Genomic DNA, 25,685 nt, shown 5'->3' on the forward strand with positions numbered 1-25,685 from the left:
ACCTAGTAAGATCTATGGGCTCATTGTCCAAATGGCATTTTTAAGTGCCTGGATAATGCCACTAATACAAACAATGCAGTTACCCAAATATTTAAACATCGTGATTTAATAATCCATGTGCTTCTCTGCTAATTCCTGACATAACCATATCCATAAGCAGGCTTAACAATGATAAGAATTTAGAAGTTGTTATGAGCAGAAATGCTATCTTGAGGTATTTTCAACAACTGGAACAGAAAATGAAAATAACAGTGGGTTGGTTTTGTTTTTTTGTTTTTGTTTTTGTTTTGGTTACACAATCACGGGTGCTGCAAACATTACTGTAGATAGTTTCCTACATTTGCAACTGAAGAAACTACTGGACTTCAGTTAGAAATCAATAAGGCCGGCGCTGTGGCTCACTAGGCTAATCCTCCGCCTTGCGGCGCCGGCACACCGGGTTCTAGTCCCGGTCGGGGCGCCGGATTCTGTCCCGGTTGCCCCTCTTCCAGGCCAGCTCTCTGCTGTGGCCAGGGAGTGCAGTGGAGGATGGCCCAAGTGCTTGGGCCCTGCACCCCATGGGAGACCAGGAGAAGTACCTGGCTCCTGCCTTCGGATCAGCGTGGTGCGCCGGCCGCAGCGCGCCAGCCATGGTGGCCATTGGAGGGTGAACCAACGGCAAAAGGAAGACGTTTCTCTCTGTCTCTCTCTCACTATCCACTCTGCCTGCCCCCCCCCAAAAAAAAGAAAGAAATCAATAAAAGATTTTTTTTTCTCATCCAAGTTCAAGGATCTTTGATCCTTGGACCCCAGGTTAAGAACTGCTGTCTTACAAGGTCAAAAAGACTAACAGCGGCTAAGAAGAAGGTTGAGTCTGCTGGAAGTGGTCTTTGTCAGAGATGGAAGGGATCCTCACAGAAAGGCAGGGAAGAAAGAGCTAGGGAAGCTGCCTTCTCTCTGCCTCCGTAGAACTTAGGTGTAGGGGGTGTATAAGTGTCCAGTCGAAGGACCTGAGGTATCACTTGGAAAAGAAGCAGGGTGTGAGGAGGTTGCCTCTGTGGGGGAAGGGATTTTGTTTATCATGGATCAGGGTCCAGAGAGCATAATGGAATGAGGGGAGCACTGTGGGAAGATGAGCCACTGGGGGTGCGGGCAGGGGAGCACAGGGTGGTTCCTGCCAGACAGCAGGCTAGACACTGAGGACACAAAGATGACTAAGACAAAGCTGAGTCACCCATCTAGGATTCGTCTAAAGCAGATCTTGCTGGCTGATTGGCTGGTCTGACTGGGCTGATCACGCACCTCTTCAGAGACTCTGAGAGCCAGAGGCAGTAAGATAGGCACAGGGTATCACTGGAGACTCAGGGAGAGAAAAGCTAAAAACCTACTTTTTTCTTTCCCCTCCTTTGATCGCTTTTACAAAGCAAAAAAAAAAAAAGTTATATAATGGAGGAAAAAAATGAAATAGTGTCATGTTCAGATAATTCAAAGCAGCCAGTCATCCAAAAATTAATTAGATAAAGCTAAGGGATGTGTCCCCCTCCCTCACTCTGAATTCTTCGGGAAGCTTCTAAGGATCTTTGCAACCAACAGGTTCTTTGATGCTCTTACCCTTCAGAACACTGTGGACTGGGAAGGATCAAAGGAAGACAGGATAGACTATATTTTTAGATTTGTCTCTGGGGCTCCTTGCGCCTGGATCTCTCCTCTGTCTGCAGCTCTCAGAATTTAGGATTCTGGGATTCTTTTTTTAAACTTATTTCCCCCTTCTCTTTTAGGAGGATCTTTCAGAAAGGCTCAGGATGGAGGCTGCTGAAGGTGGGAGGTGTTGGTTTGGGCCCAGTTCCTCCTTTGATTCTGTTCCCTTATGCCAGTGGGAGCTGCGAGCTCCCTGCCCTGTGCCCAGTTAACAAAGCTCTTCTGGGCTAAAGGGAGGCTGCCCCTCAGGTGGAGAGGCAGCGGATAGACAGGGGAGGTGAGAACAGAGGCAGGGCTGAAGCTAAGCTGACCTGGATAGAGCAGAAGCAGGCTGTGGGGGTGGTGGGAACAGCCTGGGAGGGAATGGTCCAGGGAGAGAGGGAAGCATCCCAGGGGGGCCCTGGACACAGAGGAGTAGGGAGCTGACTATCATTTAAAAAGCCTTGGCAAGACTTGGAGGCCACCCAAGGAAAGCTATGTGTGGGTACAGTGAGCTGGGATGCATGTGCACACGTGTGCAAGGTGTATGTGTGTGTGGGAGGGGTTGTCTCTTTATCACATGTGCCCCGAATACTTCAGCTTCAGTGGCACAACAGTGGAGGAAATGAGAACTGGAAAACTATATGAACCTTTGGGGAGCTCCACTCATCCTAGCAAAAGTGCTAGAGTGTTCTGCCAGCATTTCCCAGTAGGAGGTCAAGGAGAGATCTTGTGTACCCAGCTCTCACCCTGAGTACCATGGTGGGGAGAGACACAAAGCCAAGACACGGGGCCAGCTTGGAGGACAATCAGTCCATCCACAGATGCTACCAGTAGGCGCCACACTGTGTTGGGACCCTGTGAGGAGTAGAGATGCCCTCCAGGAGGACACAGACTGAGACAGCACTGATCCTTATAAAGCCACACTAAGCAACCTGTTACTGTATATGCTTGTTAATGCTCCTGGCTCACAGAAGGGGTTCTGCCTGGAGGAAGGAGGTGGCCATTACACTGAGCCCTGAGGTCTGGGAGGGCAGGATTGGGATGAGGAGAGTGACATGGGCTTTTCAGAGGGAAGGTGCACAGGTGAGCCTAAGTTCGGCTCATACGGGAACCAGGTATGTGGCCAGGCTGACAGGATCGGAGGCCTACCGAGGGGCAGATGGGCAAGTCCATGTGGATGGGGGAGAGTCAGATTCCGGAGGGCATTTTAAACTTCTAAAGGGACTGTGTCAAGGGTTTGAAGGGTTCTGATCGTTTCCCTACTCTCGCCCTTAGCTACAAGCCCATCGTGGAATTCATTGATGCACAGTTTGAGGCCTACCTGCAGGAGGAGCTGAAGATCCGACGAGTGCTGCACACCTACCACGACTCTCGAATCCATGCCTGCTTATATTTCATCGCCCCCACCGGTCATTCCCTGAAGTCGCTGGACCTGGTGACAATGAAGAAGCTGGACAGTAAGGTATGCAGGTGGGGCGGGGCTGGGAGACTGGACCAGCTGCACTCACACTTACTGATCTCCTGGCAGAGGAGATGCCAGATTTCAGGAGAGGTTCTGTGGCATCCTCCTCCCACCCCTCATTCCCTGTTTCTCCAGAAGGATGGTGTTATGGATCCAGCACCTGTGTCTTAGGCTTTGGCATCTGTTTTCCTAGTACTGGGGCTGGCATGGCCCCGAGCCTTCTTTCTGCCCTGCTCCCTCTTGGGAAGGAGGGTGCAAGATGGCTGCGCAGGTCTAGGAGCAAAGCCTTGAACAAGGGAAAGGTGCTTCTTCTTTCTCCCAACAGTAACTGCCCTGTGCTAGAATCGAATATGCAAACTTGACATTGAGAATTGTCATTATTCTTATCAATAATAATTTTTATAATAGCAGCCAACATTTATTAAACCGTGATTATATGCCACCATTGCGTTATGCATCTCATGGAGAATCTCACTGAATCCTCACACCGCTGTGAGGTGAGCACCACAGAAGAGAAGAGAGGTTGAATGGCTTGCCCATTGTCATATGGCCAGCTACTGATAGAGCCTAGATTTGAACCCAGATCCAACAACAAGGGGGCCGGCACTGCAGCTCACTAGGCTAATCCTCCACCTTGCGGCGCCAGCACACCGGGTTCTAGTCCCGGTCGGGGTGCCGGATTCTGTCCCGGTTGCCCCTCTTCCAGGCCAGATCTCTGCTGTGGCCCGGGAGTGCAGTGGAGGATGGCCCAAGTGCTTGGGCCCTGCACCCCATGGGAGACCAGGATAAGTACCTGGCTCCTGCCATCAGATCAGCGTGGTGCACCGGCCACAGCACGCTGGCCACAGCGGCCATTGGAGGGTGAACCAACGGCAAAGGAAGACCTTTCTCTCTGTCTCTCTCTCTCTCACTGTCCACTCTGCCTGTCAATAAATAAATAAATAAATAAAAAATAAAAAAAAAAGAAAGCAACAAGGACAACTGCCTTTGTCTGCCCTTCCACCTTGGCAAGGGCTTTGACACCCCACCCTTAGTCCCCAGAGACTTCTAGAGAATGCCCCCAAGGTCCAGATCCTGATTCCTGTGTGATATCAGCCTTCAGAAGCACCCCGAAGCTGAAGTGTAGAGGAGGCAAGACTTATCTTCCAAGTCTAGAGCTCCCAGACCCCGGGGCCTGAGCATCACCCATGCTGCCCCACTGAGGCCTGCTGGCAGAAACTATTTTGTTCTCCCTGCAAATCTGAGCTTAGATGTGCTCTGTCTCACACAGCCATGTACATTTCAGGATTCTTTACCTCTAGATAGTAAAAGCTGAGGGTTGGTGTTGTGGCATAGTGGGTGAAGCTGCCACCTGCAGCGCTGCCATCTCATATAGGTGCCAGTTCTAGTCCTGGCTGCTCCTCTTCCAATCGAGTTCTCTGCTAATGCACCTGGGAAAGCAGCAGAAGATGGCCCAAGTGCTTGGGCCCCTGCACCCTCATGGGAGACCTGGAGGGGCTCCTGACTCCTGGCTTTAGCTTGGCTCAGCCCTGGCCATTGTGGCCATTTGAGGAGTGAACCAGTGGATGAAAGACCCCACCACCACCACCCCGTCTCCCTCTTTCTGTGTAACTGTGCCTTTCAAATAAATAAAAATAAAAAGATAGACAGTAAAAGCTTTGTCCTCTCTTGGAGGAATTTTAAGGACCAGGGTTCAGGTGGGATGAACTTTGGGATGACAGTAAGTCTTTTGCCTGCAGTCTGAAATAGAGCATTTAGATCTGCTCTTTTACCAGAAATTAGCCAAGAGACTCGGGCAGTATAACTATTTTGCATAAGATTCATATCAAATAGGTAACTGAGAAAGTCTTCACCTAACTAGGTTGGTTCATTGTTGTTTGTTGTTGGAAAGAGAACCAGGTTTACATTCTCTCTGCGTGTTGCTCCTACTTCCCTTCTCTGCCATCTCCTATATGGATCCATATTACAATAAGTGTAGCTGGCTGGATGGGTTAATACAGTTTACTGTTAGCAAGGAGTGGCCACCTTTCCCCCTGGCAACCATAGATTCCCAACTATCATCTTTCTACTTCCAGTCACCCAGCAAGTGACCTTGATTCCAAGATATCACATAGCTCATTCACTAGGATCTGAACTGGTAGGCAGCTCATAGCTAAGACTGTGAACTTGGGATAAGGGTAAACTTGGATTTGAATTCCAGCTCTGCTAGTTGCCTACTCTTTTAATTTTTTAAAAAATATATTTATTTAGAAGGCAGAGTTACAGAGAAGCAGAGGCAGAGAGAGAAGGGTCTTCTTCCAACCATTAGTTCACTCCTCAAATGGCCACACCAGCCAGGGGTGGGCCAGGCTGAAGCCAGGAGCCAGGAGCTTCTTCCAGGTCTCCCACGTGGATGCAGGGGCCCAAGCACTTGGGCCGTCTTCCACTGCTTTCCCAGGTCATATCAAAGAGCTGGATCGGAAATAGAGCAGCCAGGACTGCAGGCAGTGGCTTTACCCGCTATGCCACAGTGCCAGCCCCCTTTGACCTTGGACAAGTTACTGAGCCTTTCAATGCCTCAATTTCTCATTGGTAAAATAGTGGTCATCATATCCCCTGGATATTAATCTCGCAGGATTAATGGGATTAATCCATTTGAAATACTTGGTTCAGTGCCCAGCACACAGTACATCCCCTTTGCTTTTGTTGATGATATTGTTTGGCTGCAGAGTTGGTCATTCTAGACCACTGGGCTGAGCTGTTCTCTCTGATGGCTGCTGCAAGTCCTAGGTCATGCTTCCGTCACTTGCAAGTTACCAACAACGATCCCACTTTGCTCCTCCTTTCCTTAGGTGAACATCATCCCCATCATTGCCAAGTCAGATGCCATCTCTAAGAGTGAGCTAACGAAGTTCAAAATCAAAATCACCAGTGAACTTGTCAGCAACGGCGTCCAGATCTATCAGTTTCCTACAGACGACGAATCGGTGGCAGAGATCAATGGAACCATGAATGTGAGTGGGAAGAGAGAGGTTCAACTCTCCAGTCATTTTCTCTTTATCACTGTTATTTTACATACTAGCACTCAGCATGTTCGCCATCCATCTTAGTGTAGTCAACTCTCAATGATCGAATCTTGGGTATTTGTGAGAAGATCCAGAACCCAGACATCTCCTCCTTCCTGGTGGTGGCTGCTGCAAGCCTCAGAGGTGCCGAGGTTAACAGCCAAAGAATGAGGGAAAGGCAAAGGCCGGCTCCAGGACGAGTATGGAGCAGGGAAATCAAGCCCGCCCTCCACCCATCCATCTCCTTGATTCACCTCTGATCTAGGCCAGGGAGTCCCCGTGGGCCTGCAGGAATGCAAGCAGGTCTTTGTCTCTGACCAAAACAATGCTGGGCCAATCGGTGCAGTGCAAGAAGTGAGAAGTTCATTGGTTTTGCAGACTCAGGGATAATCTGCACTCAGACCATCAAGCCCCCTGCCCTGAGAGTTAGACATGACGCATAGCCTCGAACTTCGTGCTGTCTAGAGACTTGTTGTGAAATATTAGGGTTATGTTTTGCTTTATGAAGTGTGACTGAATAACAAAACCAGGCTGCCCTCTTTCCTCTCCTCCCCCACAGTCCCCTACTGGAGGAATGAGTAACAAAGGAGGCAAACCTCTCCTCATGCTTCTTTGCGATGTGTTGATGCTGCTGCTGTGAAATGTTCACTGTTGTGATTTCAAGGAGACAGTTAATAGCTTTCAGAAAGCCTCTGCTTTGGGAACAGATTTCTTTTTCTCTATTGAGAGGCATCACTTTTTCCTAATGACATAATGCCCGGGTATAGCCAAACTCAGGAAAGCCTTGTAATAAAAGCCATTTTTAGAAAACTTTCCTGCTGCTGCTGCCCTCTAGATTCTCGTTACGGCGTCAGCTGTAATCACCCCCTAGGAATTGGCCAACAAATCAGCATAGCGGGGCAGCAAGGCATTGTCTCGCTTGGACTTGCTGCACCTCAGTACACCCAAGTTATGTTTGTTATTAGAAGTCTATCATCCTCTTTGGCAACTCGAGCTCAAGAGTAAGGCCAAGGGGGTTGTGGGAGGTGGAGCTAGGTCTTCTTTGCTTGCCTGTGGGCAGTCAACAGCAGATTAGCACTTGTCCTCAGGAGCAGTTAGGGCATTCTGCTGGGGAAGCTTGAAAGGGTGCCTGGCCTGCAGCAGAAGGGGAGCCTTTGAGAAGTGTTATCTGGGTGTCGCTGGCACTGATGTCTGGAGTGTCCAGAGGCCTCAGCACATCGGCCCCCATAGAGATCTGGCAGACTGCTTCCCTAGGTCACTGAACAGCTTTCGGTCTTATGGTTTGCTTTGCTGGGAATAAAAAAGAGCTAAGAGTTCTCAGCACTCTGAAGGTGTCACACACAAAACTGCAACTCACTACATTTGGATTGGGAGTGACAGCTACCCTGGTCCCTGTTCTCAACTCAGCTCTGGCCTCCTGACTGACCCTCCAGCAGGTTCAATCACAAGGCTAGAAGCTCCCTGAGTCAGGAAGCAGCTGTTCTCCACCGTGCTGGTGTTTGTGTGTGTGTGTGTGTGTGTGTGTGTGTGTGTTTGACAGGCAGAGTTAGGCAGTGAGAGAGAGAGAGACAGAGAGAAAGGTCTTCCTTTTTCCGTTGGTTCACCTCCCAAGTGGCCGCTATAGCCGGCGTGCTGTGCCAATCTGAAGCCAGGAGCCAGGTGCTTCCTCCTGGTCTCCCATGTAGGTGCAGGGGCCCAAGGACCTGGGCCATCCTCCACTGCCTTCCCGGGTCACAGAAGAGAGCTGGCCTGGAAGAGGGGCAACCGGGACAGAATCCGGCGCCGCAACCGGGACTAGAACCTGGGATGCGGGCGCTGCACCAGGCAGAGGATTAGCCTAGTGAGCCGCGACGCCATCTCACCGTACTGTTAAGGCTGTGAAGAGGTTATCAGCCCTCTTTACTCATCCTAGTTTGCCCATGTTTTACTTTAAAACACTAAATTCAAGTGGATTCAAGGTATGCTATAGTGACGTCACTCACGGCTCACTTCCTTGTATTCCAGCACAGTTTTTTTTTAAAGATTTTTTATTTATTTATTTGACAGGTAGAGTTATAGACAGTGAGAGAGACAGAGAGAAAGGTCTTCCTTCTGTTGGTTCACCCCCCAAATGGCCGCAACGGCCAGAGCTACGCCAATCTGAAGCCAGGAACCAGGTGCCTCCTCCTGGTCTCCCACGCAGGTGCAGGGGCCCAAGCACCTGGGCTATCCTCCACTGCCCTCCTAGGCCACAGCAGAGAGCTGGCCTGGAAGAGGAGCAACCGGGACTAAAACCCATATGGGATGCCGGCACCACAGGTGGAGGATTAACCTAGTGCGCCACAGTGCTGGCGCCCCCAGCACAGTTTTTTGAGTGGGAAAGAGAAGGGTGGCCTCACAGCTAGTGTGCCTACAATTGTGCATGCCTGTGGGAGGGGTCTGCTTGGGAGTGCCCTGGGCTTCCTGTGCTGCGATGGCGGAAAGAGTGAGGAGTTACTGCTATAAAAATACATACACAGGATTGCTTAGCCTGCTGGCCACCAGAACCACTGTGGCAAAAGTTCCCAAGTTCGGGGCGAGCCTTGTGGCTCAGCGGGTTAGTTAAACTATCACCTGCGATGCTGGCATCCCACTTGGGTGCTGGTTCACATCCCAGCTGCTCCACTTCCAATCCAGCTCCCTGATAATGCTTCTGGGAAAGCAGCGAAGAATGTCCCAACTGCTTGGGCCTTTGCCACCCGCGTGGGATTCCTGGAAGAAGCTCCTGGCTTTGGCCTGGCCCAGCCCTTTCTGTTGCAGCCATGTGCGGAGTGATCCAGCAGATGGGAGATCGATTTCTGTCTGTCTCTCCATCTTTCTCTGTAATTCTGCCTTTCAATTAAATAAATAAATCTTTTAAAAAGTTCCCAGAATCCCCAGACAAGTCATGATTGTCTGAATGAGGCTGCTTCATCGGAGACCTGTGCTTGGACGGTAGGAATAATGGGTGCTGGCCTTTCAATTCTGAACTACAGTCCAGCTCCACAGCCTCACCACCCCAGCCAATTGCCATGGGAACTAGATTGGAAGAAGTGCAGGAAGTCTGTTGCCTAAGTGGAGATTATACAGCTATCTCATTGCTTACCATTAAGATTTATCTGTTTGTTTATGAGACAGAGATGGACACACGAAGATGGGATGTGATCCTGTCTGTTGGTTCACTCCCCAAATGCCTGCAATAGCCACGACTGGGCCAGGCTGAAACCAGGAACTCGGTACTCAATCCAGGTTTCCTGTTTGGGTGGCAGGGACCTAATAACTTAAGCTGGAGCCAGAATTGAAACCCAAGTACTCAGTGTGGGACACAGGCATCCTGACTGGCAGCTTAACTACAAGGCCAAATGCCTGCCCCATCACTAGGCTTTTATGGCAGTAAATGTGAGTGGTGAGATCTCAGCCTCTCACTTTGCTTATGGAAGGCTCAGGGAAACCTTCTTTCAGATGGGAGGAGGGTTGGGCCAGACAAGGGAGAGAGAGAGTTTCTTGCATGCAACTTGCAACCTGTGCTCTGATCTCTCTCAAGGTTAATATAGTAGAGTTTAATATTTAAAATTGCTAAATTGTCTAAATTTAATGTTTTTCTTTGAACATCTCAAATCCTGACCAGGAACCAGGGCAAAGCCCAATTATTCAATTAAGCTCAGTTGATTGGCCGTTTTTGAGGTCTTGGAGTTGACTCCCACAAAGGGCATTTGGGCTGAGTGAGAGCACATTGCTGGGCATTGTGGGTACAGGGAGACCCACAGGTACAAGCCCATCCCTTCTCCTGAGACAGCAATGGTATTTTGACTGTTTGCATGTGCAAATGACCCCCTACTTAGAATGGTTTGATTTAATTTTTCTGTTTTACAATGCTGGAAAAGTGATGCACCTTCAGTGGAAAGCATACTTCAGAATCTGCAATTGTGTCTTGTCCTGGGCTAGCCGTGTGCAGTACCATCCTCTCTTGCAGTGCTGGGCAGTGGCAACAGCCATAGCTCCCAGTCAGCTTCATAACCACAAGGGCAACAAGTGAAACTCTAATGGAGTTCTGTGTTGCTCAGCTAGGGTATGTGGTAGGTTAGGTGGATTCAAATGCATTTTCAGCCTATGATATTTCCAACTTATGATTATGTTATTGTACCTTAGCCCCATCATAAGTCAAGGAGCATCTATACTTTTGGAAGAATCACTAAGGCTTGACTTGAGAGAAAATTAGGTAATGATCTTTCTCAGCTGCCAGTAGGAGCTTGAAACAGGGACAACAAGACCTGGGAAACTTTCGCTTGTCCACCCTGGGCAGAAGCCAAGCACAATCAAAACACTACCATCATGGGTGTTGGTGCTGTGGTGCAGTGAGTTAAAGCCCTGGCCTGCAGTGCCAGCATCCCATATGGGTGCCAGTTTGAGTCCTGGCTGCTCCATTTCTGATCCAGCTCTCTGCTAATGCACCTGGGAAAGCAGCAGAGGATGGCCCAAGTGCTTGGGCCCCTGCACCCACATGGGAGACCCAGAAGAAGCTCCTGGCTCCTGGCTTTGGATCGTTCCAGCTCTGGCTGTTGTGGCCATTTGGGGAGTGAACCAGCAAATGGAAGACTTTACTGTCTGTCTGTCTCTCTCTCTGTCTATAATTCTGCCTCTCAAATAAATAAATTAAAAAAAAATGATGGGGACCAGCACTGTAGTGTGGCTGCTGCCTGCAGTGCTGGCTGGCATCCCATATGGGTGCTGGTTTAAGTCCCAGCTGCTCCTCTTCTTCTTCCTTTTGTTTTTAAAGCCTGGCTGAGCATGAACTGACAATTTTATTTTATTTATTTTTAAAGACAGATTTACAGAGAGAGGTAGAGTCGGGGGGATAGAGAGAGAGAGAGAGAGAGAGAGAGAGAGAGTCTTCCTTCCGCTGGTTTACTCCCCAGATGACTGCAACGGCCAGAGCTGAGCCAATCCAAAGCTAGGAGTCTGGAGCTTCTTCCAGGTCTCCCACAGGGGTGCAGGGGCCCAAGCACTTGGGCCATCTTCTACTGCTTTCCCAGGCCATAGCAGAGAGCTGGATCAGAAGTGGAATAGCTGGGTCTGTGAACCAGCACCCATATCGGATGCAGGTGCTGCAGGCTGGGGCTTTAACCCACTGTACCACAGTGCTGACCCCTCCTCTTCCAGTCCAGCTCTCTGCTGTGACCTGGGAAAGCAGTAGAAGATGGCCCAAGTCCTTGGGCCCCTGAACCCATGTGGGAGACCTGGAAGAAGCTCCTGGCTCCTGGCTCCTGGCTTTGGATGGGCGCAGCTCCTGCCGTTGCGGCCAACTGGGGAGTGAACCAGCGGATGGAAGTTCTCTTTCTCTCTCTGCATCTGCCTCTCTGTGACTCTGCCTTTCAAATAAATAAATAAATCTTTTTTTTTTTAAAAAAAAAGATGTACCAAGAAGAATCTAAGGTTAGACACAGCCAATAAAGGGAGTACTGTGATTTGGATATGCTCCTCTGAATTTCACGTGTTGCCCCTGTGATAATATTAAGAAGTGGTGATTAAGCCATGAGGACTGCTTCCCTTGTGTAGGGGATGCAGGCCCTTGTAAAAGAAGCATTGGGGTGGGTGTTTGGTGCAGCGGTGAAGCTGCTACTTGACACCCACATCCCACATCAGAGTGCCAGGGATTGAGTGCTGCCTCCACTTCCAATCCGGCTTTGAGCTCATGCTCACTCTGGGAGGCAACCGCTGACAACTCAAGTCCTTGGGCCCCTGCCACACATGTGGGAGACCCAGATGGAGTTCCTGGCTCCTGGCTTCAGCCTGGACCAGCCCTGGCTGGAGTGGGAATTTGGAGAGTGAGCTAACGGATGGAAGATTTCTCTCTCTCTCTCTCTCTCTCTCTCTGCCTTTCAAGTTTAAAAAAATGTAAACAAAACAAAACAAAAAAAACCCTTCATGTAGGATTTGATTGGCTTGCCCTTCTGCCTTTTGCTATGTGAGTATGCAGCAAGAAGGCCCTCATCAGACCTAATGCCAGAACTTTGACTTTGAACTTTCTAGCCTACAAACCCATGAGAAATACATTGCTGTTCTTTATAAATTACCCAGTCTTAGTTATTTTGTTGTAGCACTATGAAATGGGCGCAGATGGGTAGTGAATCTGGGAACATATTTGCAAGGGGAGGCTTGAGACCACCTTTTGGAATTTTCTGAGATGGGGACACCTGCTACCCGGGCTCTCCGTAGGAGATCCGAATGAGAGTTATATGGAATCTGTCTCCACGAGAGCCTGTCTGCACTTCAGCAGCAACACCGCCTTGCATCAGTCACAGTCTCCTCTCTGGGCCAACACCTACAAAAAAGTCACTCCTGGCAGTCTCTTGGAGTGACCTGGCAAAAACAACAACAACAACAAAAATAAAAGCAGAGAGCTGAGCCTCAGATTTGGATGCCATGGGTAGGAGCTAGGGGTGTCGTTGGAAGCTGTATATCTCCTCCCTGCTCTGCTCAACTCCATTCTGGGTATCACAGCCATCTGTCTCTCAAAGAGCAGCAGGACACATAGCCTGGTCCCCCATGATTTCCTGCCTGTCATGGTTAGCTTACTTCAAGCAGATGCCATTTAGCAAGGGAGCGGATCTCAGGCCAGTGCTGGGTGGCTGGGGGAAGCAGGCAGCCACACTGCTCCCTGGCAAGAACTGGGCCTGGGGTTAGGGACTTGGGTGACTCATCTAACCCCTCTGTGCCCCAATTCCTCCAAATCACGAATGGGGTTTGTAATTATGGCCCTGGAAGGCTGTTGTTAGAAGCAAATGAAATGGGAGTACCCAGGAACACTCTCTTTGCATATGCTTAGCAAAGCGGACTTTGATGTCAGTTGCAAAGTAGTGTGCTGTGGGAGGTCTGGGGAGGCTTCTGAAGTCGATTTAGTGGGGGCTGTGTATTTGAGAGCAGAGACAGAGCTAGAGGAATCCGGTGCCAGCCGTTTGAGAAAGAGGGGAAGCAATCTCTTGATGATAAGAATAACAGGCCCAAGGGAAGACTGACATCTGTTATACCTTTATTTCCTTCTTGGGTTTTATTCCACTTTTTGTCTTGAGCGCAGAGGAAAAGTACCTCCCACTTCACACACCTTCTTCCTCCATCACTTCCAGCTGAGAGCAAGATGTGACATGGTTTCTATTTCTCGCCTCCTCCCTCGGTCTAGCCTTCTGCAGGCACTGCCCCTCGGAGTGTCATGTGGCTGAAGCCTTGGCATCCCTGCAGGGGGAACACTTTCCCAGAAAGTGTTTGGAGGTGGATTTGAGGCTTCTGACATGTCTGAAGTCCCTGAGTGTGTCCCTGCAAAGCCAGCTAGTAAAGTTGGAGATGCTCAGGTCTTTGGGCAGTGTTTGCGGGAATTTAGGGCTCCCGGGATGCCCCGTGTGTCACCTCCGTTGGTCATTCTATTAGGGCTGACCTTTCCCACAGCCACCTTCCATATCCATAGCTTCCTCTTCCCCTCTTTCCCATGTCCCTATTTAAGGACACTCAGTGGGCTGGAAGGGGCTGGGGAGGACCAGAGATGATCATCTGAGACAGGAGAGTGAAGGAGGAGCAGCCTCAGCTGATGGCCAAGCTCCTTGGGGGAACCCGTGGCCGTCCTGGGGAAGCACCGCTGATGAAATCCTGTGTTTTTCCACTCTGAAGAACCTTCTCGAGGTCCAGAGCTAGAAAGGAGTGGAAAGGAGGATTTGGCTGTGAGATCACAGGCCAAGCAGATTAAACAAACAACAGATACGCTGTGGAGTTCCCAGAATCGAACTGCCTCCTTCAGTCTGGCCTTGCACAGCCAGCCAGTTCTACACAGGGCGTAACATGCCCACATCTGCTGCTCGATCCCATAAATGGAAGGGGCGGGCGGATTGTGCACCGAGCTCTGTCCCTTCCTGCTGTGTGCCTGCTGGCAAGTCACGGAGCCCCCCCACTTTCCTCATCTGTAAAATGAGGATAGTAAGTACCCACTTCATAAAGATTCAATGAGATAATGCATTGTAAAGTACCTGCTACCTAGTGCCTATGGCTCTGTATGCGTAACTTGTTGCTGCTACTGCTTCTGTAGCTGCTAATGCTATTAGTACCATTGCTACCACCTACTCTGTGATACCTGCTTTGACTTCCTGTAAAGTTGGTTGCCCCCAATTTGGGTTCCCCCAGCCCTTGAGCCTGATCTTACTGTATTGTTGATGCCTCTTTCCCTCCAGTTAAACTATAGCTCTCTGGAGGCAGGCCCTCTGCTTTTTCAACGTTGTATTCCCCTTAATGCCCAGCACACAGTAGGAGTGATGTAATTTTTTTTAAACAAAAGGTTTATTTATTTGAAAGTCAGTTACAGAGAGAGAGAGAAAGAGAGAGAGAGAGAGAGAGAGAGAGAGAGGTCTTCCATCCACTGGTCCACTCCCCAAATGGCTGCAACAGCCAGGGCTGGGCCTCTACGAAGCCAGGATCTTCTGGGTCTTCCACGTGAGTACAGGGGCCCAGTGTCTTCTGCTTTCCCATGCACATCAGCAGAGAGCTGGGTCAGAAGAGGAGCAATCAGGACACGAACCAGTGCCCATATGGGATGCCAGTGCTGCAGGCAGAGGCTTAGCCTACTACGCCAAAGTGACGGCCCCCCCAACGTAAATTTTTTTAAAAAGATTTATTTTATTTATTTGAAAAACAGTTACAGAGAGAGATAGAGACAGAGAGAGAGAGAAGTCTTCCATTTGCTGGTTCACTCCCCAGATGGCTGCAAGGACTGGAGCTGGGCTGATCCGAAGTCAGGAGCCAGGACCTTCTTCCGGGTCTCCCATGTGGATGCAGTGACCCAAGTACTTGGGCCATCTTCTACTGTTTTCCCAGGCATATTAGCAGGGAGCAGGATAGGAAATGGAGCAGCCAGGACTCAAACTGGCACCCATATGGGATGCCCATGCTACAGGCCAGGGCTTTAACCCTGCTGCACCACAGCACTGGCCCCTGCTAAGTAAATATTTGTGAAATGGATGAGTGAGCAAATGGGTCAGACTGCCAGAGACTGTAGCCTGTTTCTCCAAGCAGGCTGAGAAAGCCTGTTCCAGTGGACTCCTTACCTGCCCGTGGAAGGCCCCGCCTGGGCTCACCCATTTGTCAACAGCATTTATTCCGTGATTCCATCTGGCTGGCTTCCTGCAGAGCAGGGCACTGTGAGTGTTTTCCAGGCCTCTCACTCCCAAATGGGGGCGGCTCCCCTCTTCTCTGACCTCACAGCCAGGCTCCACACCTCATCTGTAAGCTGTTCTTTCTTCCACCATTCCCCCTGCCATTCAAGCAGTAGATACTAAGTGCCTACTACGTAGGGGGCAGCAGATCCTACATTTGGGTCCATGGTATCTCGTATGACTTGGGGTGTGTGTGTGTGTGTGTGAGGTGTGGTGTGGCTTCCCCAAAATGATTTTAAGCTCTTAGAGGGTAAGTAGATCTTCCACTTTTTTCTTTTTTTAGGATTTACTTATTTATTGAAGAGGCAGAGTTACAGACAAAGGGGGAGAGACAGAGAGAGAGGTCTTTCATCTGCTGGTTCATGCCCCAAATGGCTGCAACGGCTAGAGCTGGGCCAGGATCTTCTTCTGGGTCTCCCACGTGGGTACAGGGTCCCAAGCATTTGGTCCATCTTCTACTGCTTTCTCAGGCTATAGCAGAGAGCTGGATGGGAAGAGGAACAGCCAGGATTTGAACGAGGCTCCATATGAGATGCCAGTGCTGCAGGTAGAGGCTTAACTTGCTATGCCATAGCACCACACGGCTGCCGTCCCTCCCCCATCCCCCAGTTCTTTTGTCTCCCTTACACTATCCCAGACAGAACGGAGCACAGCCATGGGCATGTGGGTGGACACTCAGTGACTTGCTCTCTAGGTGCAAGCATGATCCTTGCTGCAGGGAAAGATGAAAACAGGGACAGTACAGCTCAACCAGCTGTGTGGTTGAGGGACACACTACGCTGGGGCTTTCACCCTCCAGGGAAGGGGCACAGGGCCAGTGATCCTAGCCCCTTAGTTTTCCTGCACCCTCTGTGTCCCACCTAACCCCCTCATCCCATTCATTCACATTCCAAAGGCTCTTCTCTCAACAGCAGCTAGAAGTGGACAGCTTGCTGATCGCTGTATCTGCCTGTTATTCTGCTCATTTTCTCTTTCTCCGTGCCCTGTGCATGTGGTTGTTAGCTTCTGTTGGGCATTTCTGAGCGTGGAAACTTGGACTAGTCCTCTTCTCTTGATTCCACCCCCTGCCCCCGTCTACCCCCACATGCCCCCACGCAGCCCGGGAGCCTGGTGATGATGACACTGAGGGGCATTGCAGAGCAGGGGCCAGAGGCCCTTAGGGCATACTCAGTGCCTTTCTCTGCAATCCCACGTTTTTGTTTTTGCTTTCTGTTTCAGGCCCACCTGCCATTTGCTGTCATTGGAAGCACAGAAGAACTGAAAATAGGCAACAAGATGATGAAGGCTCGGCAGTACCCTTGGGGCACTGTGCAGGGTAAGTGAGAAAGGAGCACCTTCTGTCTGTCTCTTTGTCCCCAGCCACTGTCTATGACAAATCCCTAACTTGTCCCCATGTAGCTTGAATCTCAAACAGCCCATAGGGGGCGCTAGCAAGCAAACTCTGGCTGCCTACCTGGATTCTCTGATGTGAGCTCATTCCTTTCGTCTCTACTGGCGAAAGCTCTCCTAAAACAAAAGCAAGGTAGGAAGGCATGTGCAAGAAAGCATGCATAGCAGCCCAATAAATAAATAAATCTGTGAGCCAGAATGCTTTCAGCAGTGCTCTTTGTACTGACATGCTCATGTGATGGGATATTATGCAGAAGGGAAGTGAATGAACTACAGTTACATCTGCGTGAATGAGTCTCAGAAACATAGTGCTGAGCTAAATCAATCAGAGAGTACATGCTGTAGGATTCATTGATGGCAATTCCAGAAGTAGGCAACACTAAACAAGAGAGAGACAGACTTTTAGCAGTACACTGGTAAAACTGTAAAGAAAGACAAAGCTATGAGAAACCACAGAGTCAAGGTTGTTGATGAGTCTCATTGCCAGAGCAGGTAGGGGATGGAGAGGCAGGCCTAAGACTGAAGGGTTACCAGCAGTTTCTAAGGTGCTATTAATGCTTAAGTTGGGTTGTGAAGACATTGATATTAGTGGTTTTTTATTTTAATTCTCTAAATTGTGTATACAAGGTGTCTGTTAAAAAGTTCATGGATAATATGCATTACAAAAAAAATGAATGAGTTTCAAAAATATTTTTCACCCAAGTAAATTTACCCTTTTAAAAGCAAGATTTATTTATTTGAAAAGCAAAGTGACAGAGAGAGAGAGAGAGAGAGCGCGAGCTTCCATCTGCTGGTTCACTCCCCAAATGGCTGCAACAGCTGGGGCTGGGCCAGGCCAAAGCCAGGAGTGAGTCAGGAGCTTCTTCCAGGTCTCCCAGGTGGGTGACAGGAACCCAAGTACTTAGGCCATCTTCTGCTGTCTTCCCAGGTACATTAGCAGGGAGCTGGGTCAAAGTAGAGTTGCCAGGCCAGCGTTGTGGCATAGTGGTAAAGCTGTTGCCTGAGATGCAGGCATCCCATATGGGCACTAGTTCAAGCCCCAGCTGTTTCACTTTCTATCTAGCTCCCTGCTAATGTGCCTGGGAAAGCAGTGGAAGTTGGCCCAAGTGCTTGGACCCCTGCTACCCATGTGGGAGATCTGGAAGAAGCTCCTGGTTCCTGGCTTCAAACTGGCCCGGCTCTGGCCATTCAGGCCTTTTGGGGGGTGAACCAGCGGATGGAAGATATCTGTCTCTTTCTGTAAACTCTGCCTTTCAAATAAATAAATGAATGTATCTCTTCTCCTTAAAAAAGAAGAAGAGTTTCTAGGACTGGAAGTAGCACTCCAATATGGGATGCCAGTGTTATAAGTAGTGGCTTAACCTACTGTGCCATAACGCCAGGCCCCAAATTTATCTTTTAATTCCATTTCCATGAACCTCTGAGTCCCCTCCACATTTCATGCATTTTTTTATGCTTCCTAACTTTAAAAAACTCAGACATAATGTATAAACACTCACTCAAGAATGTTCCATTTGTGGTCTGCCTGACACATGTTAAGTTATTCTTGGGACTAGTTGGTGCAGTGAATAAGACAGGGCCTAGACACTGCCATGGGTGGGAGAGGTCTCTGGTCCTCAGAGTCTACAGCTGTAAACTGGGCCACAGACTCAGGGGCCTCATGTGATAGTGTGGCAGCTTCTCTGTAAGCTCCTTCCTAACACTGGGCAAACAGCTGACAGTGGCTGGTGAGTTGTCCACATCACATACCAAAGCTGGGCACACTAAAGACCCTCTGGAAATAGCTGGATTTTCAATAGATAGGACTATTCCAGTGATGAGAAGTGTGCTAAACTGTGTTCTTCTTTGCCATTGAGGGCTGGAGATGCTCCACCAGGAACACTTGCAAATGGTTTCCAGAGCAGTGGTCCCACCTTGGGGTGACTTTGTGGTCTAAGAGACAGGAATCCAAGGTGAGAGGAAGAGAAGCCAGCAGACATGACTCCAATGAGTGATTTCCTCTGACCTGAGCTACCCTGTACCTAACCAACAAGGGGCATTTGGAAAGCTTTGCTTCTGAGTCTGTGTTGACTGTTGGGTTTGAATGAGGCAGAAATTGTGTGCTGCTTGGGCAGCCTGCAGGGGCCCTGGACTCTCCCACCTTCTGACTGAGTACTAGGCGGCATTGTCTGGAGATGGACATGCAGATGGAATGTAGCATGATCCTGAGAATTTGTCTTGCTGATGCCAGTGTTTTTAAAAAAGATTTATGTATTTTATTTGAAAGTCAGAGTTACACACAGAGAGAAGGACAGGCAGAGAGAGAAAGAGGTCTTCCGTCCCCTGGTTTACTCCCTAGATGGCTGCAATGGCTGGAGCTGGGTTGATCTGAAGCCAGGAGCCAGGAGCTTTTTCCAGGTCTCCCACGTGGGTGCAGGGGCCCAAGCACTTGGGCCATCTTCTACTGCTTTCCCAGGCCACAGCAGAGAGCTGGATCGGAAGTGGGGCAGCCAGGACTGGAACCGGCACCCATATGGGATGCTAGCACTGCAGGCAACAGCTTTACTCATTACGCCACAGTGCCAGCCCCTGATGCCAGTTTTAATATTAACCCATGTTCTAGGACAGCAGGGAGCTTTATCTCAAATGCACCGCTTCCCTAAGCACAGGGGTTGTTATGTGGGTCAAGTTGAGCTTTGAGAAGATTACTCTGATGACTGCAAGGCAGTCTGCCACAACTCTCCCTGATCCTGGATCCCAGAACCCCTTCTCTACCACATCACCCTCTCCCAGCCCTTGCAAGCCAGAATCTGGAGTGCCTGGACCTGTTCCCCACTGGCCCTACATGGCCAGGCCAAACGCCACATCTCACACAGTGCAGTCATGCCTGCTCAAGACCTTCTGTTCTAGCTGGAAACTATGACTTGGTCCTGCTATGACTTGGTCACACATCTCTGTCATTCTCAACCCATATATAGATCATTGCCACATTCTCTCGAGGTGGGAGCTTGTTCATGCATGCCAGAAAGTGGGGTCCACTTTCTCCTGATCACCATTGCTACTGTCAGGCTATTACCTGCCCTTTAAAATATGCCTTGGAAGCTTTTGCCATCCAGATGGGTCATGCCTTTGGGCCACACCCTTCCTTTTCACTGTCATCTATCAGTGCCCTCATCCCCCACCCCCTATTCTTTGGAGATGTCGTCACCGTTTGTAGCCTTTGCCTCTCCCCTTCATTGCCTGAGTTTGAGTCCTAACTCTGCAGCTTGCTAGCTAAGTGCCCTTATCAACCCCATTGAGAACTTCCAAGGAGTGTTCTTTTCTGTACTGGCTAAATCCCTAGTCTTCCTTCCAGAATCATCCTGGGGGTTGTCTCTTTGGGAAAGCCTTCACTCCCCAAGGAGTTCTTCCAAACTTTCACTGTGAGGATGGCTATAGCTCCATTTTTGTGATTTTTGCATTGTATTATATTTGTCTTTGCACATCTGTTCTTCCACTAAGTAGTAAACTGCCAAGGGCAAGACTCCATGGTTCATTTCTAAATTTCCAGTGCCTTGGACAATACTGGGAACAGAGGTTCCACAAATATCTATTGACTGGCTGGCTGGCTGGCTGGATGTGCATGTGCTGTTGTCCATAAAGTGGTGCAGAGCAAACATTCCTGTGAGATTGTGACTGGTGAACTTGTATTGAGGTGCTCTGAACATATTCTTAGATAGTTTTATGGTATGACAGTTTTGCATTACTGCCATTTTTCTAACATTTCACTTGCATTTCCAGTAGAGAAGCGAATCAGGAGATAAATTTGCAGGCTGTGTGTACCCAGGTTGCAAGATGATGTCAACTGCTACACATTCTGCCTCTCATTTTTGTCCATTTCTGCTTCTGCTGGCCTTGCTTTCAATATCGTCTCAATACCCTAATCCTGCTGTGCAGTTGAGAACGAGGCCCACTGCGACTTTGTGAAGCTGCGAGAGATGCTGATTCGGGTCAACATGGAGGATCTGCGGGAGCAGACCCACACCCGGCACTACGAGCTATACCGCCGCTGTAAGCTGGAGGAGATGGGCTTCAAGGACACCGACCCTGACAGCAAACCCTTCAGGTACCACTCACGCCAGCCCAACCGAGCCCACCCAGGTGGTGTAGACGCCTTGCCCTGGAGAATTCACAGGAGAAGCAAGACTTGGGTGCTATGACCGGAGGAGCAGGGGTCATTCACTTGCTAGTTCCACTAGCCCATCCCCTCTGTCCAGGGGAGCTGTGGCAGGCTTAAGAAGCGCTGTGGTGCTGCTTGTGAGAGTGAGGGAAGGGAGGAGGCTCAGGGGAGCAGCAAGGCTGGTGCGTGCACTCACACACGCACCCAGCAACTCGAGTCAGCTGTGCTAGGGGGAGCTTGAGCTGGGGCCTTGCTCCCCAGGGTGGCAGTTTGTAGCTGTCCTCTGCCCCATCTTCTCTATCCAGTTCCTGCTGCAGGTTTCGTGTGTCTTCTTTCCCCTCCTTCCCATTAACAAAACCAGATGGGACTCAAGTGGCAGTCCCTTTCCGTGTGTTGATGAACTGTAGGTTCTTCATTCCCTGTCCCAAGTGTTTGCATTCAAGTGCCAGTTTTGTTTTGACCACAGGATGTTAGTGATCAGCAACATATTTCTTTAATCAGAATCTAAGATGCTTTCTGGGAAAGGGGAGGTTGTGAAAGCAGTTTATTATGTGATGAGAGTGGCAGACAAGGTGGAAGCGTCTGAGCTCTGTGCATGATGTGTGACATAAACCTTACATTGGAAATGACCATGCGCTGTCCTTCACTGTGGCTTGGATTCCTTTCAGGAGCTGGCAGGCATCGCTAAGCAAGTGGGAGGGATCTTTGTGGGTGAAGACAGCCATCAACTGTCTTGCAGATCCCAGAGAACCTATTACAGCAGAAAGCTGGCCCAGGGCAAAGCACAGCCAGTCCTTTGGGGACACCTGCATCAGGAGGGGCAGCCTTGCTCCTGGACAGGCAGGGACAGGCACCACTGGAGCTGCTGAGGTTGGAGGGAGGCATGCCTGACTCTCCCTTGTGGGAGCCCCCAGAACTCTTCTGTCTCCTTCTTCTCCAACAGCTTTTGCGTGCATTTGTGGAAGAGGAGGCGTGCTTCTCCCTGGTTATTTAGTCGCCTCCCTCTGGCCTTGGTTCCATACTGAGTCGTTCTGTTTCCATGTTATCCTCTGCACTCCTCTGCTGGTTGCTTTCTGTGTAACTGTTCTCATCCTGGAGCAACTCTCCCTTAACTCTGCTCTTTCTCTGCCCTATCAAGAAGTTTGGCACCATGCAGTCAGTCATTCCCTTGGTATTGGGGGGGGGGGGTTGTGGAATTGGACTTTCCTTCTTTTTTTTTTCTTTTAAAGATCTTATCTATTTGAGATGTAGAGTTACAGACAGAGAGAGGGAGGGAGAGATGGACAGAGAGAAAGATCTTTGATCCTCTGGTTCACTCCCCAAATGGCCACAATGGCCGGAGCTGTGCCGATCTGAAGCCAGGAGCCAAGAGCTGTTTCTGGGTCTCCACATGGGTGTAAGGGCCCAAGCACTTGGGCCATCTTCCACTGCTTTCCCAGACACATTAGTAGAGAGCTAGGTCAGAAGTGGAGCAGCTGGGACTTGAACCAGAGACCTTGTGGGATGCTGGTGCCACAGGTAGTAGCTTTACTCACTATGGTACAGCACCTGCCCCAGACATATTTTTTTCAAATATTTTCTATCCACAGTTGATTGACCCTTTAGGTGAAGACCCTATGGATACAGAGGACTGACTGTATTTGCCACATCCTCTTCCTAATCTCTCATTTACTGCTCAACTCAGTGCCTCTGCTTTGAGCACTCTACTGAAATGCCTCTCAAAGGCCAGCAATCAAGGACTTATGACCGATTTTAGAGTGGCCATTGAGTTCCATCTTCTTTACTCACAATATGATATTTGATACTATTTCCCACTGTTTTCCTTCTTGAAACACTCTCTGCCTTTGGCTCTTGTATTAGTGGCCTCACTGTCTGTCTCTCTCGGTTCTGAGCTTCCTCCCTCCTCTGCAGGCTCATTTACTTTAGTTTACTGCTTTAAATGTTACTGTTTCCTCAGGAGTCTCTCCTAGGGCCTCTGTCCCTTTCCCTCGGTATTCTCCTTGCAGCTTGGTCCTTTCTACTCTCACAGCTCTAATTACGTCCTAGAAATAGATGACTCCCAAGCTGAACTCTAACTTGAGTTCTAAACCCATTGATCTGGTTGCATACTGGACTTTCCACTCACACACTCCATAGAGGTCCTACTTGCAACTCAAGCTATCCATTATCTAATTCATCTTTTGTTGTTTTAAACATGCTACATTGCCATTGTGGAAACTTGATGGTGGCACTTGATGGTACTGCCACCCACGTGGTTGCCTAAGCCGAACACTGGAAACATCTTTGATTCCTCTCAAGTTCCAAGAGTTCTGCTGCCCTTACTGTTCCTCCAGCTCCTCCATTCCCTACCAGCTCTTAACATTAAGATACTGGCATTGCTTACTTGGATTGTTGGGGGAAAAATCTGTCCTTTGCAACAGCCAGAGTGGTCTTTTCCTTTTCAAATTGGATCCAGTCTTCCTGCTTGAAATTATGCAGTAGCTATATGTCCAACTCTCTTTTTTTTTAGATTTATTTATTTATTTGAGAGGCAGAGTTACAAACAGAGACAGACAGGTCTTCCATCCACTGGTTCACTCCCCAAATGGCTGTAACAACTGGAGCTGGGCTAATCTGAAGTCAGGAGCCAGAAGCTTCTTCTGGGTCTCTCACGTGGGTGCAGGGGGCCCAAGGACTTGTGCCATTTTCTGCTGCTTTCCCAGGCCATCAGCAGGGAGCTGGATCAGAAGTGGAGCAGCCGGGACTAGAACCGGCATACATATGGGATACAGGCATGGCAGACGGAGGCTTAACCTACTATGCCACAGCGTCGGCCCCCAATGTCCAACTCTTTAATACAGTATCTAATGCCTGCTGTCCCCTGCCAGACTCAGGAACCTCGTCTTTCACTATTACTCTGCAGCTCTGATACCCTCCTACCATGTTGAACTGTCTCCAAGGGTGCCATTCTCTTTCCACTTGTGCCTTTACCCAGGCTGCTTTCTTTGGGGGCACAATTCTCGCTCTCTGTGCCAGCCTAATTCCTATTTCTTTACAAATGAGCCCAGGCTGGGGCAGGGAACCTTAGCCCAGGGATCTGCCAGTTCATGAGTTCCTTGATGGCAGGCACAGTGGCTACTGGCTCTAGATGTTGAGTGACGAGCATAGTGGTCAGCACGTGGTGGCATCCCACCAGATGTTGTTGAAATAGTGAATTTCTGTGGTCAGTCTCAGAGCCGGCGCCTTGCAGTGCAGTGCAGCAGGTGGGCCCAGAGGAAGAGCCAGGAGACACAGCTTCTGGTCCCAGCTCTGCCTCTCACTAGCTGTGTGATCTTGAGCAGGGCATCTCATTTCTCTGGGCCTCAGTTTCCTCATCTGTAAACCAAGAGGACAGAGCCAGATGCTCTAGGTCGTTCCAGCTCACCAGGGCTGCGCCAGCCCCCAAGCAGCCCTGTGATCCTGCTGTCATGTGCTGAGTTGACTGTCTTGTGCTTCTGGTTTTGTGCTTGTCTCGGAGTTGGGTGGCGGGGAGAGGACAGAGAAACCCTGGGAAGATTCCCAGGGACCAGTTTTCATGACATCGGAGCCATTGTGAGGGCAGAGGGAGTAACCTGACCCTGTTCGCAGTTTACAGGAGACATATGAGGCCAAACGGAATGAGTTCCTAGGGGAGCTGCAGAAGAAAGAAGAGGAGATGAGACAGATGTTCGTTCAGAGAGTCAAAGAGAAAGAAGCAGAACTCAAAGAGGCAGAGAAAGAGGTAAGCGTGATCTGGGGTGCTAGGCAGGAAGGGAGAGGCGGCTGTACCTGACAAGGAAGCCTGTTATGGCGGCTTCTGCCGGAGGAGAGCGGCCCCTGGGCAGGGCTGGGGCGTAATGTCTATAGCCCTGCCTTGGCTGGTCCTGGGAGGGGCTGTGAGAGCTGGGTCTCTGTCACCCCTATTCCCCAAGGCCAGGATGTTTTCCATCCTGTGCTACTCGGTTCTCCAGAGCCCTGCTGTCCCACGTGGTAGCCACTAGCCATAGGGGGCTGTTTAAATTGCTTTTGGAATTTTAAAACTTCTATTGTTTTAAGGTTATTTTATTTATTTGAAAGGCAGATTGACAGAGAGGGAGAGGGAATAAGGGGACAGAGAGAGAGAGAGAAGAGATTGATTTTCCATCTTCTGATTTGTTCCCCAAATGCCTGCAACAGCCAAGGCTGGGCCAGGCCAAAGCCAGGAGCCAGGAATTCTATCCCAGTCTCCCACATGGGTGGCAGGAGCCCAAGCACATGGACCACCTTCTGCTGCCTTCCCAGGTACATTAGCAGGAAGTTGGATCAGAAGCAGAGTAGCCAGGCCTCAAACCAGCATTCTGAAATGGGATGCAGGTGTCCCAAGTGGTGGCTTAACCCAGTGTACCACAACACCTGCCCCTAAAATTTTATTTTTAAAGGCAAATAATAATTGTATATGTTTATGGGAAACAGTGTGATGCTTTGACATAGTTTACATTATGGGATGATTAAATCAGACTAGTTATCAGCTTGCATACTGTTTTGAGTGAAACACTTAAAATCTACCCTTTTGGCCATTTTGAAACATAGAATAAAATGTAAAACTCAACCCCTCAGTCACATTAGCCACATTTCCACTGCTCAGTCCTCATGCAACTAGTGACTCTCAGATTGAACAGCACGGATAAAGAACATTTCCACTGTCACAGAAAGTGCTACTGGGCTGCACTGCTACCAAGTGAAGCTCTTATCACTGACAGGCTGGTTCTTTTCCCTCTTCCTGGGAGTTCAGAGCTCCATAGGGACAACTGAGCACTTTCTTGGCTGGC

The 25,685-nt window shown here is 49.6% G+C and overlaps 2 protein-coding genes across 14 annotated transcripts in view; one reads left to right on the top strand and one right to left on the bottom strand.

Annotated features, from left to right (window-relative positions):
* Positions 1 to 25,685, bottom strand: part of LOC100357610 (protein PBDC1) — a 453,980-nt gene that overhangs the window by 393,621 nt on the left and 34,674 nt on the right. The gene's annotated exons all lie outside the window — the stretch shown is intronic.
* Positions 1 to 25,685, top strand: part of SEPTIN6 (septin 6) — a 76,109-nt gene that overhangs the window by 38,082 nt on the left and 12,342 nt on the right. For all 11 annotated transcript variants that reach the window (XM_089324721.1, XM_070067094.2, XM_008272933.5 and 8 more), the window contains exons 4-8: positions 2,935 to 3,121; positions 5,953 to 6,114; positions 16,572 to 16,668; positions 20,658 to 20,826; positions 24,487 to 24,619. In XM_089324721.1, coding sequence (XP_089180847.1) covers positions 2,935 to 3,121; positions 5,953 to 6,114; positions 16,572 to 16,668; positions 20,658 to 20,826; positions 24,487 to 24,619 — 748 coding nt within the window. The remainder of the gene's footprint in view (positions 1 to 2,934; positions 3,122 to 5,952; positions 6,115 to 16,571; positions 16,669 to 20,657; positions 20,827 to 24,486; positions 24,620 to 25,685) is intronic.

The sequence above is a fragment of the Oryctolagus cuniculus genome, chromosome X (genome assembly GCF_051225735.1).
Source record: "Oryctolagus cuniculus isolate XC-2025 breed Fujian yellow rabbit chromosome X, ASM5122573v1, whole genome shotgun sequence".
NCBI classification, from domain to species: domain Eukaryota; kingdom Metazoa; phylum Chordata; class Mammalia; order Lagomorpha; family Leporidae; genus Oryctolagus; species Oryctolagus cuniculus.